At 42.5% G+C, this 15,464-nt stretch overlaps 1 protein-coding gene across 1 annotated transcript in view; it reads left to right on the forward strand.

The window, feature by feature from the left end:
* Nucleotides 1-15,464, forward strand: part of ptprga (protein tyrosine phosphatase receptor type Ga) — a 415,165-nt gene that overhangs the window by 260,163 nt on the left and 139,538 nt on the right. Inside the window, exons 3-4 of the mRNA XM_065955381.1 lie at nt 3,359-3,541; nt 12,925-13,073. Coding sequence (XP_065811453.1) covers nt 3,359-3,541; nt 12,925-13,073 — 332 coding nt within the window. The remainder of the gene's footprint in view (nt 1-3,358; nt 3,542-12,924; nt 13,074-15,464) is intronic.

Here is a 15,464-nt window from a genome sequence, read left to right on the forward strand (position 1 = left end):
TAGTCTCTCACTGATCTGACACAAACAAGCTGGAAGAAAGAGACCTGAATGTATGCATGTGGATCTCTATCACCTTTACGCCTCTCTGTTTCAGACAGCTTTGGAAAGAGGATTGTCAAGTTTGTGTGTGTTTCTATTTATGGTTTTTGATAGCTGGACTTTGTGGTCAATAAATCAATCAATCAATCATTATTTGTATTGCGCCAATTCATACCAAGTGTTATCTGGAGACGTTTTACAAAACAGCATATGGGATAATATGCCGGAAGGATTTCTCCTTTGTGTTCCTCGCGTTCCTGTTGTTGCTGAGGTGGAGGTCGGAGCAGGCCGTGCATGAATGAGGATGGCGGTGGTTGTTGGGACGCCACAGTCAGATGGTGGCGGCTGCATGAATTAAGTATCGCTCTTCCATTTAGTCTAGTTTAGATCTTAAAAATCTATGAAAGGTATGATGTTTGGATGATGTTGCATGTTGGCATCAGTCTCTCAAAGCTAAATGAACTCGCTCAGGTCATCGCCTCGCCTACTACTGGAGTAGATCCTGAAGTATACTAATTCAAAAATAGACTATGAATCATGAATCCAGAATCGTTTTTGAATTGAAAATAGATTCTCAATCGAATCGTGACCCAAAGAATCTAAATCGAATTGAACCGTGAGACACCCAAAGATTCCCAGCACTAGTAGTTTGACCAACAAGTGGAGTTCTCCAACAAACAAACTTAAAAAGCATGAAACCTTTAAGAGCAGAGTCAAGCTTTGATGGCACTTTGGATGTTTATATGTGATATGTGCGTCTGTGTGGTTGGTTTTTGTGCTCTCATTCATGTGAGCTGTGTGTGTAGTCATGCTTTTTTAAACAACTGAAGTTCCTAACGGATAAATAAAGTAATTGAATTTGAATTGAAACCTATGCAGCCACCTTTTGGGGACACAAATGAAATTGCAGTTTTACAGTTCAGTGCAACACAATAAATATGCCAGTGACAGAGTAGTTATGTGCTTCCTTTTCCCTAGCTTTTTCCTCTGTGCAGAAAACATCACGGCGGAGGAAATATGACTGCTATTGTCAAGAGCTGTAAATTAAACTCATCAACCTGAGATATTTTTATATTCCAGAGAATGTAAGAGTAATACAACCTGCCCGGGTTTGAGTCTGCAACTTTTGTTGGCTCAACGTCGGGTGCTGGATATTGTAGGGATCAACTAGTTTCCAGTGACAGGAGAATTATAGGTCTGTGCAGCTCACAGCGCTGCTCGAAAAAAGAAATGGCACTGAAGCACAGCAGCTCTGTGCCCAACACAAAGGAGGATATCTGAATGTGGGGCTGCATGTAGAGCAATTAATTAGGTTAATTTGGGAACTATTATCCAAGTTTCACATTACATAACACAAGTTTGAGCTCCACCTGGGCACACAGACACATAGTACCAAGTACAAGTTAAAAAAATTAAACATATTCTTCAAATTTAAAAGTCTATCTCAGCTCAGCAGGTCTTTGATTTTATTTTAATTTTTTTGATTGTAGGCAAACTCAGGGGGTTGAATTTTGAGTTGACATTCTGTTGAGATAAGATGAAGCGAGGTAATAGGAACAGGAAATGCTACAATGTAGATAGTCAATAAATAATTAATTAAATAAAGGAAATTTATATTAAATTCAGTTTTTCTTTTCCATTAATTCAGCTCCAAGCCTAAGAGCTCAGAGCAGCTATTAGAGCTGTGTACTGTTGATGACAATGACCGTGGACTCTAGACAGTCAGTATGTTTGCATGCAAAGTTAAGATGAGCTACGATTACAGCTCGATTAGGTCATTATCTGAGTCCTTGTCCCAGTACTCAGATTCTTTGGCAGAATTCCGCTGTGGTAAATGGCGCCCCCTTTCAGCTAGTTACTGGAAGTAAGACAAAGAAGCTGTTGTGACAGATAACGACACAAAGAAGTAAAAGTTATTCTTCTTAATAATGGTTTGAAAACAGGATAAAGCCACATCTTAAAAACAGTGTAATGAACTAAGATAATCAATCCTGCATTATAAACACAAAAAAATGAGTAAGACAACGTGTCCACCTCGCGGTTTTTTTATCTGAGCGCCAGCGTCTTTTTTTAACTGTTTTCAAAGAGTAGAGAGGGTTCGTAGCAGAGAGCGACCGCCTGGAGAATATTTTCTTCCCAGCACTCTGTCTCTTTTGTGCAGCCGCTCCGAGCGCTCAAGTTGAAAATCTTTCACCTTTGCAGAAAGGACCTGATGTCACCAGCGCTCTTTTCCAAGTGTATGATATTCCCCGTATTTTTGCCCCCTACAGATTGTGTCTTTTACCCACATCCTCCTCGCTCCACGTCTGATCGGGTAATAAACAAACCCATATATATAACATTCTGTAAAAAGCAACATGCCGTTGTCATAGAGACAGGATGGACGTACAGTGCTTTTCTTCTCAGCGCACAAACGCTTTATGCAAACACTCCCGAGCGTACAGCCATCGCTTTCCTGCACAGAAAGAAACCCTAGGTGGACATGGGGCCTAACAGCAACAAAATATTGATTGTTTTATTGCCTTCCTATTCCATAAGTGCTATAGATTCAATGTGCTTGGTGGGGTTAAGGGGGGCCTCAGGCATCACCGTTCCCCCCCCCCGTGTGCCCGGTAGCTCCAGCCCTGATCTTTGAGTAAACACTCAGGTGTTAAAGCAGGGCCCTGTGACATCTCACTCCCAGCCTCCCCCTCTGACTGCCTGTCTCTCACAGCCTGGAGAAAAAGTGACTCCGATGGCCTCGGGCTTTCATTCTGTGGACACTGACTGTCAAAGGATGCAGTCCCACACACACACACACACACACACACACACACACAGTGACACACACACAAGCTTTCTCACGTCTTGGTTAGGTGTTTTAGGGTTCCCTGTCAGCTGAGTGATGCTGTGCGAGATTGAGGCTGACTGCTGATGGCTTGTCTTGGGGGGTAGGAGCGGGGGGAGTTCAGAAGGAGGTCAGCAGTGCAAAACCAAATATAGCATTTGTTTCAAATGAAAGATGGCACCAAAGGCAGCAGGGGGATACATAATGGCCTCATGATGATGACATTTTGAAATTTTCTATTTACCACATGAATGAAAACGTTTTTCGCCTTTTCAGGAGCTGTCTCTGTTCGGGGGCTCGTGATGTTCATTCTGTGTGCAGTGTTTAATTGGAATTCAGATGACTTGGCAGTGCACACACCGTCAGCTGTTTTGGGAGGACATGAGAAGCCTCTGAAATGTCATTTTTTTCTCTGATGAATGCTTCTAAAGCTTGACTCAGTCTCCCCCCCCGTAGTGATAAGACCCTGTTGCATGTCTTGTTTTCCTTCAGGTATATACGGGCCAGACGAGGGATGGCTGACAGCGTACCCACAATGCAGAGAGAGAAACCAGTCGCCAATCAACATCGGGGAGCAGGATGCCAAAATATCCACAGAGTTTCAGGAAATGACACTTGAGGGCTTTGATACTGAGTCATCTAATAAGACAACGATGAAGAACACCGGCAAAACAGGTAAAAGCAATTCTGTTTCCTGTCACAGATTGAATTTTGTACTGATTCATAACCCCTGATGTGTTTCTTCTGCACTTACTAATATATAATGAACACACAGATTGTAGAGAAAAGGGTCAGATACATGTTTAGAGCAGTGGTTCCCAAAGTGGGGGTCGGGACCCCCTAGGGGGCCGCAAGACATTGAGAGGGTGTTGTGACATTCCTTTCAAAATCATATAAAAATTAAAATCACTGAAAATTGAATATTTTACCCATTATTGTGAAAATATCTACAAAATAAAGTAGTTCAAGAGATGAATTATGTTCTGCTTCTCGCATTTCTTACAATAAATTACTGAAATAAAATGAGCCTATTAGTCTGCCAGCATTGAATGATTTAACCACCTCCGTTGACAGTTTGGGTCCCCAGTCTCTAGCAACTTATTTTGGGGATCCCAGGTCAAAAAGTTTGGGAACCCTTGGTTTAGAGGATCTGTAAGCATTGAAACAACTTGTTCTAGATGAGTATTAAATGGCTTTGTCTAAACTCAACCTATTAGAATTAAAACCTCCTTTTGTCAGACAAGCAACAAGCACAGTTTCAGAACTGAGCCCGTCAGTACTGACATGTTGGGGAAGCAGCTGTGAGATTTTGCAGATGTACGACCAAATTATAAAACATTCCTGAACATCATCCCACCGCTCAGGATCAGCAGGTCGGTCAGCAGATTGGTCGTGATCCCCTGTACACTTCGCAACTAACAATGCCCAAATTGGGCTGGATTTGGCCTGACTTCAAAATCAGTCACACTCACAAAATATGGTCAAACGCACAGTGTGCCGACTTCAGGATTTCACAAAAGGTCACGACCACAATCAAATCCAAAAAAACATCAGAAAATGTAACTCATAATTTAACACTCTGCATGTTCTAGGATGACGAACGTCTAAAGAAAAACACATTCAGGGTCTGTGATTTGTACCCAACACCCAATGAAATATGAAAAAAACGTAGAAGTGAGTACTGCACTGGGTCAAAAAACAAAATAAATATTGAAAAATCAGGTGCTCTTCAGGAACAGAAGAGTTGAATAGCTAATAAAAACGTTTAAGACTGCCTCTCCACACTTCATTTTGTCTCTTCTCATCAGGACAGTCAAACTTTTTTATTAGCTACCCAATGAAATATATTCTGCACTTTCATCATGATCATAGCACACTGTTTTGAACATGTTGGAATCTTTTGGAGGCTCTTGCTAAGGATCCTGACATATCCTGGACAGTAGGAGGGAATAGACAATGAACTTGTGTTATCCCTTGTAATCTTTTTTTCCCTGTATTATTGATATCTCAAATGTCAGCGAGTGTCACATTCCCCCAAAGTAACAAAGGCAATATGTTGTCACAAACCTGGAAGGAAGCAGTCAGTCACATTTCTCAAAGAAGTGTTGTGAGTTGTTTTCTGACAAGCGTGGTTGTAATAATACGACGCGGCATCCGATCACAAAGCTGCAGCGACATCTCTAATAATCTCTGCTCATATTGGCAGATGTCTGCATGTCAAACATCTGTTGCATCACTTCCCCACACACACAATTACAAAACAAGACAGGTGCAATATGCAGCAAGTCTTCTATGATGAAGATTACACATCTCCATTTTCATTCACACGCGCTGGATCTGTGTTGTAGGACAAGAGCCATGGCAGGTGTCAAAAAGCCTGTCGGATGCAGCACCTGGCCATCTGCATTCAGCCCCTCTCTCTGCAACTCGAGGACCCTTCTTGTCAGCCGCTGGTATTTTTCATAATTCCAGGTTGTCAGTAAGATGGATGATCCTTTCGCCTTGGTGCAAGGATGAAGTTGAAAAAAAAAAAAAAAGCTTTTGAGAGGTCGGAGAGGCTTCAGGTGGTTGGCATCGCTGTGGACGACTTGTTCAGTGGCTGCCCCGGAGCACAGCTGTGTGTTAGGCACAATAATGTTTAACAGCCCGTCATTTCCTGGATGTAATGACACGTTTGAATACATTGCCAATTTGTCTAGTTTAACTTCGGCTTCATGAAACGGATTTTGGCTGTGCAGAAAAGAAAAACCCTTCCCTCTCAGCGATAATGAGAGAGAGATTAGAAACAAACAGAAGTGCCTGTTCCTTTCATCCTGTCTCTTGTTGGCTTCATATAACGGGGGCGGCAGTAGCTCAGTCCATTGGGACTTGGGTGGTAACCGGAGGGTCTCTGGTTCAAGTTCTGGACCAAAATAGGGACGTTGGTCTGGTCGCTGGAGAGGCACTTTTTGAGCACTGCCCAGGCGCCCTTGAGCAAGGCACGCCCAGTGTGTAGCAGCCCCACTCTGACATCTCTCCACTAATGCATGTCCACAGCTCCTGTTTGTGCATGTGTGTGAGAAGCATGTCTCTCTATAACAGAGTGCAAACCAGAATTTCCTTCAAAAAAAGATGTAGACAAGTGATTTCAGATTTATAGAGCAAATATTTGGTCACACTTTAGACACCATAAAGTGATTAAACAAAAGAATTGAGGTTTTGTGTTTTCAATAATCGATTAAAAAATCCATCAGACAGTGTTTTATATATTGTAGTTTAATGATTAGAAGAACAGGGAGGGAGCTGAACCTACTTGTTTTCTGACGTAAGGGTCGTAAGTTGAGAAGATCAATTTCTGTTGTTTCAATATTTTGCTTCATCCAGTAATGGGTTAGCTTAGTATAGCTTAGCACAAAGACCAACAGTTAGCCTGGCTCTCAGAAAAATTAAAAAAGACGGTTACTATTCCCCCCTTCTGTAGCAATATAAAAATCATTTAGCTGATTTTAAACCTTCATGTTAATAAATGAGCTTTAGGGATGCTAATAAAATAACTCTTGGTTGGCGCAAATTTGACTGTTTTTTCCCATTTCCTGTCTTTTTGCTTTATCCAGCTGATTGCTAGCTGTGGCTTCACATTGACCTGTATAAAGAGCGGGTGGTCGTCACATCTATTTATTTTGACAAGTAATCACATCTGAATACTTACTATATTAAAGATGCTCAGTGTTATTGCAAGAAGAGTCACATGGTGCATGGTGGAAAAACACCATTAAAGGCATTTATATTAGCTAAACTGTGAACATCAAATGTCTCTAGTGATAGAACATGTGAGAGCCTTTAGTTTTACATGGCATGAAACAGAGTGCAGGCATCATGAATGTTGCATGTGGATACAAATAAACAATGTGTTATAAGCCATTACAATGGAAGGATGAAGGTGTACATAAAGGAAGTGGAGTCAAACTTATTTTTTGGGGATGTATTTTGTTTTCTGTGTACCCACATTATTTTTTAAAGACCACAGTTACACCGGTGTTTTTCTCACTAACACAAGCTCCTTCATAATGTAACACACCAACTACCAGGACAACTGCTGTGGCACACTTTTAGCCCCACTTCTGGAAAGACTCTAAATATAGTTACATCATCATTTGTTAATTGTTGTTGTCTCCAAAACTCTCTATCTCGTGAATATTGCAGCTTCTGGGTTTGCTTTTGTTTGGAGCTTCTTAGTCACACTTTGACCCCAAACAGACCGCCGTTTGACCCCTGTTAACCCAAGATAATGAGACAGACACGTTGAGATCTTGAGAAAACATCAAATGGATCCTGCGGTTGACAGGCAGATTGGTCAGCAGTATTGCGGACACTGTGCTGTACCAGAAGGCAAAGTTTTGGATTTACCAAGCGATCTACGTTCCAACCCTCACCTGTGGTCATGAGCTTTGGGTAGTGACCAGAAGAATGAGACTGCTGACACAAGTGGCCGAGGAGCTCGGACATCTGGAGAGAGCTCCAAGTAGAGTCGCTGCTCTTTTGCATCAAAAGAAGCCAGTTGAGGTGGTTTCGGGCATCTGATCAGGATGCCTCCTGGTCCTCCTGGTCCTCCCTTAGGAGGACTTCCAACTGGAAGGAGACCCAGGGGTAGACTCAGGGCTCACTGGAGGGATAACACATTCCTTCTGGTTTGGAAATGCTTTGGGATCCCAGGAGGAGCTGGAAAACATTGCTAGGGAGAGGGAAGTTTGGGGCAACAACCCCAACCCGACCCCGGATAATAATCCGGATATCCGGAAGATAAAGGATGAATAGATGGATCGACTTGATAAAACAACCAATTTTAACTTGTTTTCCCGGGAAAACCAAGGAGAATTAAATGTATGGAGGCATGTTCCCTTTGGGCTTCTGTAAAAAGTTAATAATTCCAGTGATGTATATTGAGCATAAAAGTGAAATATACTGTACATCACTGGAATGAAAGTACATTTTTAAAGCTTGTTGAAATGTGAAGTTTTGAAATGGCCAATACACGTTTGGTATCGTGGTTATGACAATTTGTGGCTGGACTGATTTATAGATATTTGACTTCCCTATAGCCTCAATGTTGATTAGATGATCAGAAATTCTGTGAGTGGAACGGCTTGAGCAGTTTAACAGTAACTCAAGCCAAGCTTTTTAAAGTCAGAGCAGACAGAATATCTAACTGTTGTGTTGTTCCTTCTTGGCATGACCTTCTTTCTTACACAGCTACTTCATTGATTCCTGGATTATTAACATGGCAGCAGCCACACTGCCTCTCTGGATGTGCCGATCCCTGTCAGAATAAACTGCTTCTGTCTTTTGGGTCCTCTAGCAGCCGATCATCATCATCATCACAGGGCCATTTGAATCTGCCAAACGTTTGGGTAAAACACGCTATAATACTTGCTGTTCATTAAGCTTAGCGTATAACAGTGCCATTTGTTGTTGCAGTCAGAGCATTAATTATCCATTCAGCCAAATGTCAACTCGCTGTCAAAACAGCCACAGAGGCGAGGAAATGGAGATTGAAATTACAAATGTGGCTCCTGCAGCTGTTTATGAGTTCCCGGGGTTCAAGTCGTGAGATTTCAGAGAGCTGATTTGCATTCAAGTTGAAAGCGAGGGCGAGGCTTCAGTAATGGAAAAGCAATGATCAAATACATCAATGCTGGGAGATGTCTGCAACAGATGTTCCTTTAATATGGCAGTCAGAGTGCTGCAGTGACTCAACACGGAGTAAGACGGCGTTGACATGCTCATCTATATTCCCCAGGAACTGAAGTTATGGTAGCTTCTTCTGAGCATGGTGATACTGAATCCATCACATGACTGAAAAATATTCTGGTAATTTTGGATTTAATGTATTTTTCTTGATGATTTTTTTTTCCCCCTCAGCTAGACCGATGGCTGCGGAGCGTCTGAGGAGTGCGCAGTCATTTGACATGATGGTGGAAGGAAAGCAGCTTTTTCCTTTTGAGATGCTCATGAATACAGAAATAATAACGCAAAACAACAACTGTCACAGTCGTCACATTTGTCCTTCATCATCCCAGTACTGACAGATTGAATTCATGATAGTTTCGTCACCATGTTATCTGCATTCATATTGACATGATGTCAGGTAATGTTATGAAAACAAATTGAAAAGTTTCATTTCATGTAGAAGAAACGAACAAAACAAATATGTTGTGATCCACTGTCATGGTCTGATCAGTCATAAAATGTGTTTATGACATTGGAGCAGGTAGAATGAAAACAGTTTTGCCAGCATCATCATCCTCGTCTCTTTCCTTTTTTATCCTATTTGTGAATAGAGAGTATTTTAAGTTTTGCAACAGAAATTGATTTAATACTCAAATCAGAAGCTCAGCCACAATGGGGGGCAGCAGGAGCTCAGTCTGTAGGGACTTGGGATGGGGACCAGAGGTTCGCAAGTCCATGTGCTGGTGCAGACTGAAGTATGGAAGTTGGGCTGGTAGCTGGAGCGGTACCACTTTCCTAGTCTTCTGATTACTCAAAGTGCTTTTACACCGCAGGTCACTTCTACACATTCACACACTGATGGAAGAGGCTGCTTTGTAAAGAGTCCATCAGAAGTAACTAATCCCATTCATACACATTCATCTGCCGCCAATGAAGCAGTGGGAGTAATACAGGGTGAAGGACACACCGGACATGTTGCTGCAGGAGCTAGGGATTGAACCCTCGACCTTCCGGTTGAGAGACACCGACTCTACAGTACCAACTGAGACACAGCCGCCCCCTTGAGCAAGGCACTTAAACCTCCAACAGCTCTGGCACACTCCCTGTGTAGCAGCCTCACTTTGACATCTCCCCCTTAAGGCTGCTCCATGTGCCTTGTTAGATGTCAAAGACCAATCATGATATGCTGTGGCGCCCTAATGTAGGCCTCTGTCTCGTGTTTTGTTGTCCTGCTTTAAGGTACCTTATGTGCTTTGTTGGGTGTACAGTTTTGCTGTCCCGTTTTACTTTTCATTGTTTTGCCATTATTATGTACACATGTGTTCATAGCAACATTAGGAACCCACATTTTTTTTAACAAGGTGATCATTTTGGTAAATTTGAGTGAAATACAGATGTTGCTAACCCACTGTTACCGCACCAGACATGAGACAGACATGGGAAATATTTCTGAATCACATTTGGTCCTCCGGTAATTATTGCCCTGTGCTTAAGTGTTTTTAGCATTTAGCTAAACACTGAGACTGGAAGCATGGGGAAAGTGCTCAGCTCTGTCAGAGACTGCAGCCTGTAATGCCCGCAGTTTAAATATTAAATATCTAGTGAAAACATGTTATTCTTGACCGTTTAAAACAAGATGTAAGGTAACAATATGGTTAGTACATCTTAAAATAGCTTTGTGGCGTTCCAATAATACACTAAATATCTCTCTCTCCTCACAAATCTCAGCAGCAGTGATGATGTCAATGATTTCCCCTAATTTTCAGTTACTCATTACAGGACACAGAGTGAGTAAATGTCCCGTCAGGCTCTCTGTAACTGCATCATGAGCGAGTCGCAGTGCGTCACCCAGTAGTGCGACATCCGATTGCCTTGAGTGCATGGAGCTCAATCAGGCGTGGCGACCGTAGCGTGTGTTGTCTTTCCCCCCCTGTAAGAGTGGGCCGACCAGCTGACCTTCAGGTAGAGAGGATCACCAGCAATGACACCCCTCTGGCACAAACACAAAGATGAGCAAGAGTGACACAGACAGAGGAAGAAAAGAGTTCATCTGTGCCGTGAAGACGAAGAAATCATCTGGCACATTTGATGCAGAGTGTCCCCGGGCTTTAAGCAACTCGAACCACCTCCCCAAGGCCACCCAGGAAGCTCGCATAGAGGGGGGGGGGGGGAAAGATATAATGATGACAATGATGGCCACCTGCAAAGTAAAAACCGCAGCAGAAAAGCGTTTAAAAAGGATTTGGGGGTGCCGCAGCATGTAGGGAAGCGTGTAAAAAATGCTAACACAAACAACAGCTGCGAAACAAAATGGTGCGCAGCTTCCTGCCTCTCCCTCTGCTACATAATGCATCGCTAACAAGACAAATGTCCCTGCTTTCTCGCCACAAATTATGCATGGAAACTGCAGTGTTTCTAAACAGACAGATGAGCGTTTTATCTGTGAAGGGATCACCTGGCGGAGATGCTGTGAGGCTGTGAAGGCAGGCGGAGAAGAAAGGGCTGGATTAACCCCCCCTCCCTCCACCCCACCCCACCCCACCCCAGCTCCTGCAGAACAAACTGCATTTAGTCTACTTCATTACTCAACTTTAACTTCTTTACCTTGAACTTGGAAGTAATGTGGGGAACACACTACAAGATAATCAGGCCTGGTTCTCCCCTTCTGACAAAAGTCCTGATTTTGGATGGTTCTAAAGATTATCCTTGCCAGATTTTCCTGCCGTGAGGTACGTGAAGAGTTATTTTGCTCTCCCTCGATTTGAAACTTTTCATTAAATATAAAACATGTTCAATAGTTATGATTTGATATCCAGTTTTTTGGGGAAACAGCCAAGCATGCACTCTATGGACTGTCATGTGTAAAAACTATATGAATAGTTCTGATAGTGTTGTAGTCAAGACCACACTAACCGAGAGCAAGACATACCCGAGACCGAGTCAAGACCAAGTCCACAAATATCACAGAAATATCATCATCTTGATGCATCATCTTGTTCTTTTACAAAGAGGTGATTTCCTTCTAATTTGATTGATGACGTGGAAAAATAGTCTTGCAGTTGTGTTCTTGACCAGTCTTGATTTAGAATTCGGAGTCTGCCCAGTTTGAGACCGAGACAAGACCGAGTGAAAATGCTTTTGATTCCGAGAGACGACCAAGACCTTCAAAAAGATCTCGAGACCAAGACCAAACATAACCAACATGTATCAACTCATAAAGATGCACAAGCTCTCAAGCTGCACAAAAACCCGTTTAACCTCAAGTCAGGGGGGGTTCAATCCTGGACAAGACCCCATTCCTTACGCCCCACCTACCGGAGGTCCTATGGGGCCAACAACAACCCACATCACGACCCAATGAATGAACAGAACACATCTCAAAACCATGGGATTCACACAACAACACACAAAGCAGGAAATGATAAAATCAAGATCCACTGAGGATGAAAGCAACAAATCACAACAACACAAAATCCATGTGAGATGCAGCAAGAAAATAGTCCCCACTCTGAATAAGAAGTCAGTGCTTAGCCTTTAAGGCCAGGTGCATCTCGTTGTGCAATCAGTAGCTTCACCAAAGCAGAGCCGGAGACAGATGAAGTGGAGAAACCACAAAACAGCAAAGGCAACAACACGGTGAACAACCTGAACGTCTGATTGGGTTGGTTTTCTTGTTCCTACAAATGTAATACCAGCACATGTGTCAAGCTGTAATAAACTATCCTTGAAGGATCCTGCAAACTCACAGAAACATTTTCCCGTTTGCCTTTAAAAAAAAAATGTTGTAATCATGTGAGTGTGGAGCTTCATGGCTCAGAGTCATGCTTGATGAGATGGAGGCAGCTGCCTTGGTAATGAAACAAGTGAATCCTTTCAGACCAATTTATGAATCTAAAAGAATCCCCCCCCCCCCCCCCTTTTTTAATTTTCACCATGCTCGAGTGTGTTCAGATGGAATAACAAAGGACTTGCACCGGCTGAAAAGAACAACGTCGCTCCGCAAATCAGCCCCTCATTTGGTGAAATTGCCTCAGAGGTTGATGGAAAATTACAGAAATTGTCTTGTTTGCGAATGTCTTTCTTTTGAGTAAATCACACAAAGCAAAAAACAAAAACACACCTATCTGCATTTAGAGCGTCCTCTGAATACATCCCTTTGTCTGCGTCTCTTCAGACCTTAAAGAGATTGTTTATGTGTCCTCCCAAACGCTTTGATTATGTTTTTTTCGAGCTGTCTTTGAAATTTTGCCTTCCCCATCAACAACAGACACCAATTTTCTGCTCTCTGTTCAGTGATGTATGACTCACTCACCCCTTTCCCCCTGCTCCGTCTCTTCTGTCTTTTCTTCCAGTGGCCATTATGCTGAAGGATGATTACTTTGTTCGGGGAGCAGGACTACCGGGGCGGTTTAAGGCAGAAAAAGTGGAGTTTCATTGGGGCCCCAGCAACGGATCTGATGGATCTGAACACAGCATCAACGGGCGGCGTTACCCCGTGGAGGTAAGACCAGTACGACATATGAACCATCTCTGAGAAACACGTTCATTTTCATGGATATAGATTCTATGAACTCATCATTAACCTTCTGGTTAGGTGGAGTTTGAACAGCAGGTTGCACACTTGGATAAGAAATTGGTATGAATGCAGAGTTGTCCGAGTCTTGGTAAAGTTGTCCTAGGATGAAGTATAAAGATCAGACAGCTTTAGATCCAGCCTTGTCTCAGTCCAAACTAGTCAAATACAGAAGCTTGTTCAGGGGCCCTACGCTTCAATAAATGATGCTAGCAAAGCTAACCCTAAAGTGTCATTCAACACTGTTTCCAAAATTAGTTGGACATTGTGCAACATGTAGTCTTGCTAAAAAAACAGAATGTGATGATTTGAATAACTTTAAACCCCCATTGTCTGATGGAAAGTAGCACCAAGACAACATATCAAATGATAAGAACCCAGAAGCGCCATTGTTTTTAAAATGACATGCCTAATTTGAATTTGATACCAGCAACACATTTAAAAAAAAGTTGTGATTGTTGTGACTCCTTTCGCATCACGTCTTCCTCTTACATTGTCATTCCTCTTACAACAGCATGGCGCCATGAGAAGAAAAAAAGTCAGGGTGCTAAAATGTCCTTCCTAAATCTACGATTGGTCACCCATTGAAAATATTTGGAGTTCATTTGAATGCGTAAAATAAGACAAAGGGACGCCCTGAGCGGCTGAAGTCCTACATCAAACCAGGTGGTGTAATGTTCCACTTTCAAAACTGCAGAAATGTGCCTCCTCAGTGTCCAAAAAGATAACAGCAAAGTGCTGTGAAAAGAAGGAGATGTACCAGAGTGGGAAGCAAGACCCTCTCCCAACTTTTTTTTAAACGTGTTGCTGGCATCTTAATAATTTTCCGAAAACAATACAAATGTCTTAGTTCCAGCATTTGATACATTGTGTGTCTGCTTCTTTTAATCAAAGATTTATTTATGTGCTTTTATGAAACTTTCTTTGATAAGAGAGTAGAGTAGGAATAGAGGAGGAAATGGGGAGCGAGAGAGAGACAGAGAGAGAGAGGAAGGGGAGTGACATGCAGGGAAGGACTCGGACTCAAACCCGGACCGCCCCTCTTTGAGGACTATAACCTCCGCACATGGGGCGTGATTGCCCCCCCCCCCCCGATATTATTAATCAAATATGGTGTTTCACTATTTTGAGAATCATCGCATTACAAACTAAATTGAGGTTTTATTTGTGTACAAGAAAACACGACCTCATGTGCTGTGCATGTGCAGATGTCCTCAGGCAAAGAGTGCGATGGGCTTCGGGCTGCAGTGTAGAGGTCAAAAAACAAACATGGGACTTTCATCCGATGACGATGAGACGAGGATTTGATTATTATGTGCAAACAATCTTCACTGTTAATCTCTGAAGATGTATTGACACATGTCATAGCTTATCTCTGTTATGTAACACATGTCAACAATCACATGTTGGTGAAAAGGTTGGCCAGCCTCTGCGCTTTAGGTCGCTGGTCTGGGGAGAAACATCCTGATGATGTGTAGCCCCGGGCAGCTTCACCTCTGAGACATCATGGCATGCTTTCCTGAAACATGACACCAACAGCTCTCTTTTATATTCTATGTTGACCATAAGAGTCGTAGGTGTCAGTTTCCCTCTTTACCTTTGACTTAATGACAGCTGTAGTTGTTGTTGTGCGCTGGCTGAGTGAGCCCTCTGACACTTCATTTTAATTCATACATCTGGTGGGTAGCACTTACAACAAAAAAAAAACGAGTGGCAAAGGCACATGGATGCCCTCACTAATCTAATCCTCATATTTTAGGAAACTTTACTCTGTGAGAATGTGCTGGTAAAATAAAAAATAACCCCTTTGTCTACTGTGAGCTAAAGGTTCATCTGCAGCTGCATCACCAATTACGCTTAAGTCAAAGTAGAGCAGAGGATTTAAAGGCAGCTCAGTGCCGAGAGATCCATAAAGATTAGTGTACACTTGTGGCTACAGAGGTCAGAGGGGATGGGGGGCTTTGAGTTCATGCCAGTAATCAGTGTTGACATTATTCTGAATATTTTAAGCATGACCACCACCTTCCCTTGACCTCGACTAATTTATATGCTTGAATTGAACTCTACTTAAAGCCTTCCCCGGGAAAATAATAATCACATCAGCCCTAACTTTATGGAAAATATTCTGTATAGGATGATTTTTTTTTAGCGGGGTTGGAAGAACGTCCTAATCCTGAGAAATATGAATAATCCAGTGTAATGTGAATAATCCAGTGCAATGTGCAGGAATAACGAAATACATCAGATGTTTCCTGTGACTGAGAAACCTCAAAAGAAACACGTTGTTGGATGATGTGAGGATTTAAAGCTCTTCTTTGG

The sequence above is a fragment of the Labrus bergylta genome, chromosome 5, assembly GCF_963930695.1.
Source record: "Labrus bergylta chromosome 5, fLabBer1.1, whole genome shotgun sequence".
NCBI lineage: Eukaryota > Metazoa > Chordata > Actinopteri > Labriformes > Labridae > Labrus > Labrus bergylta.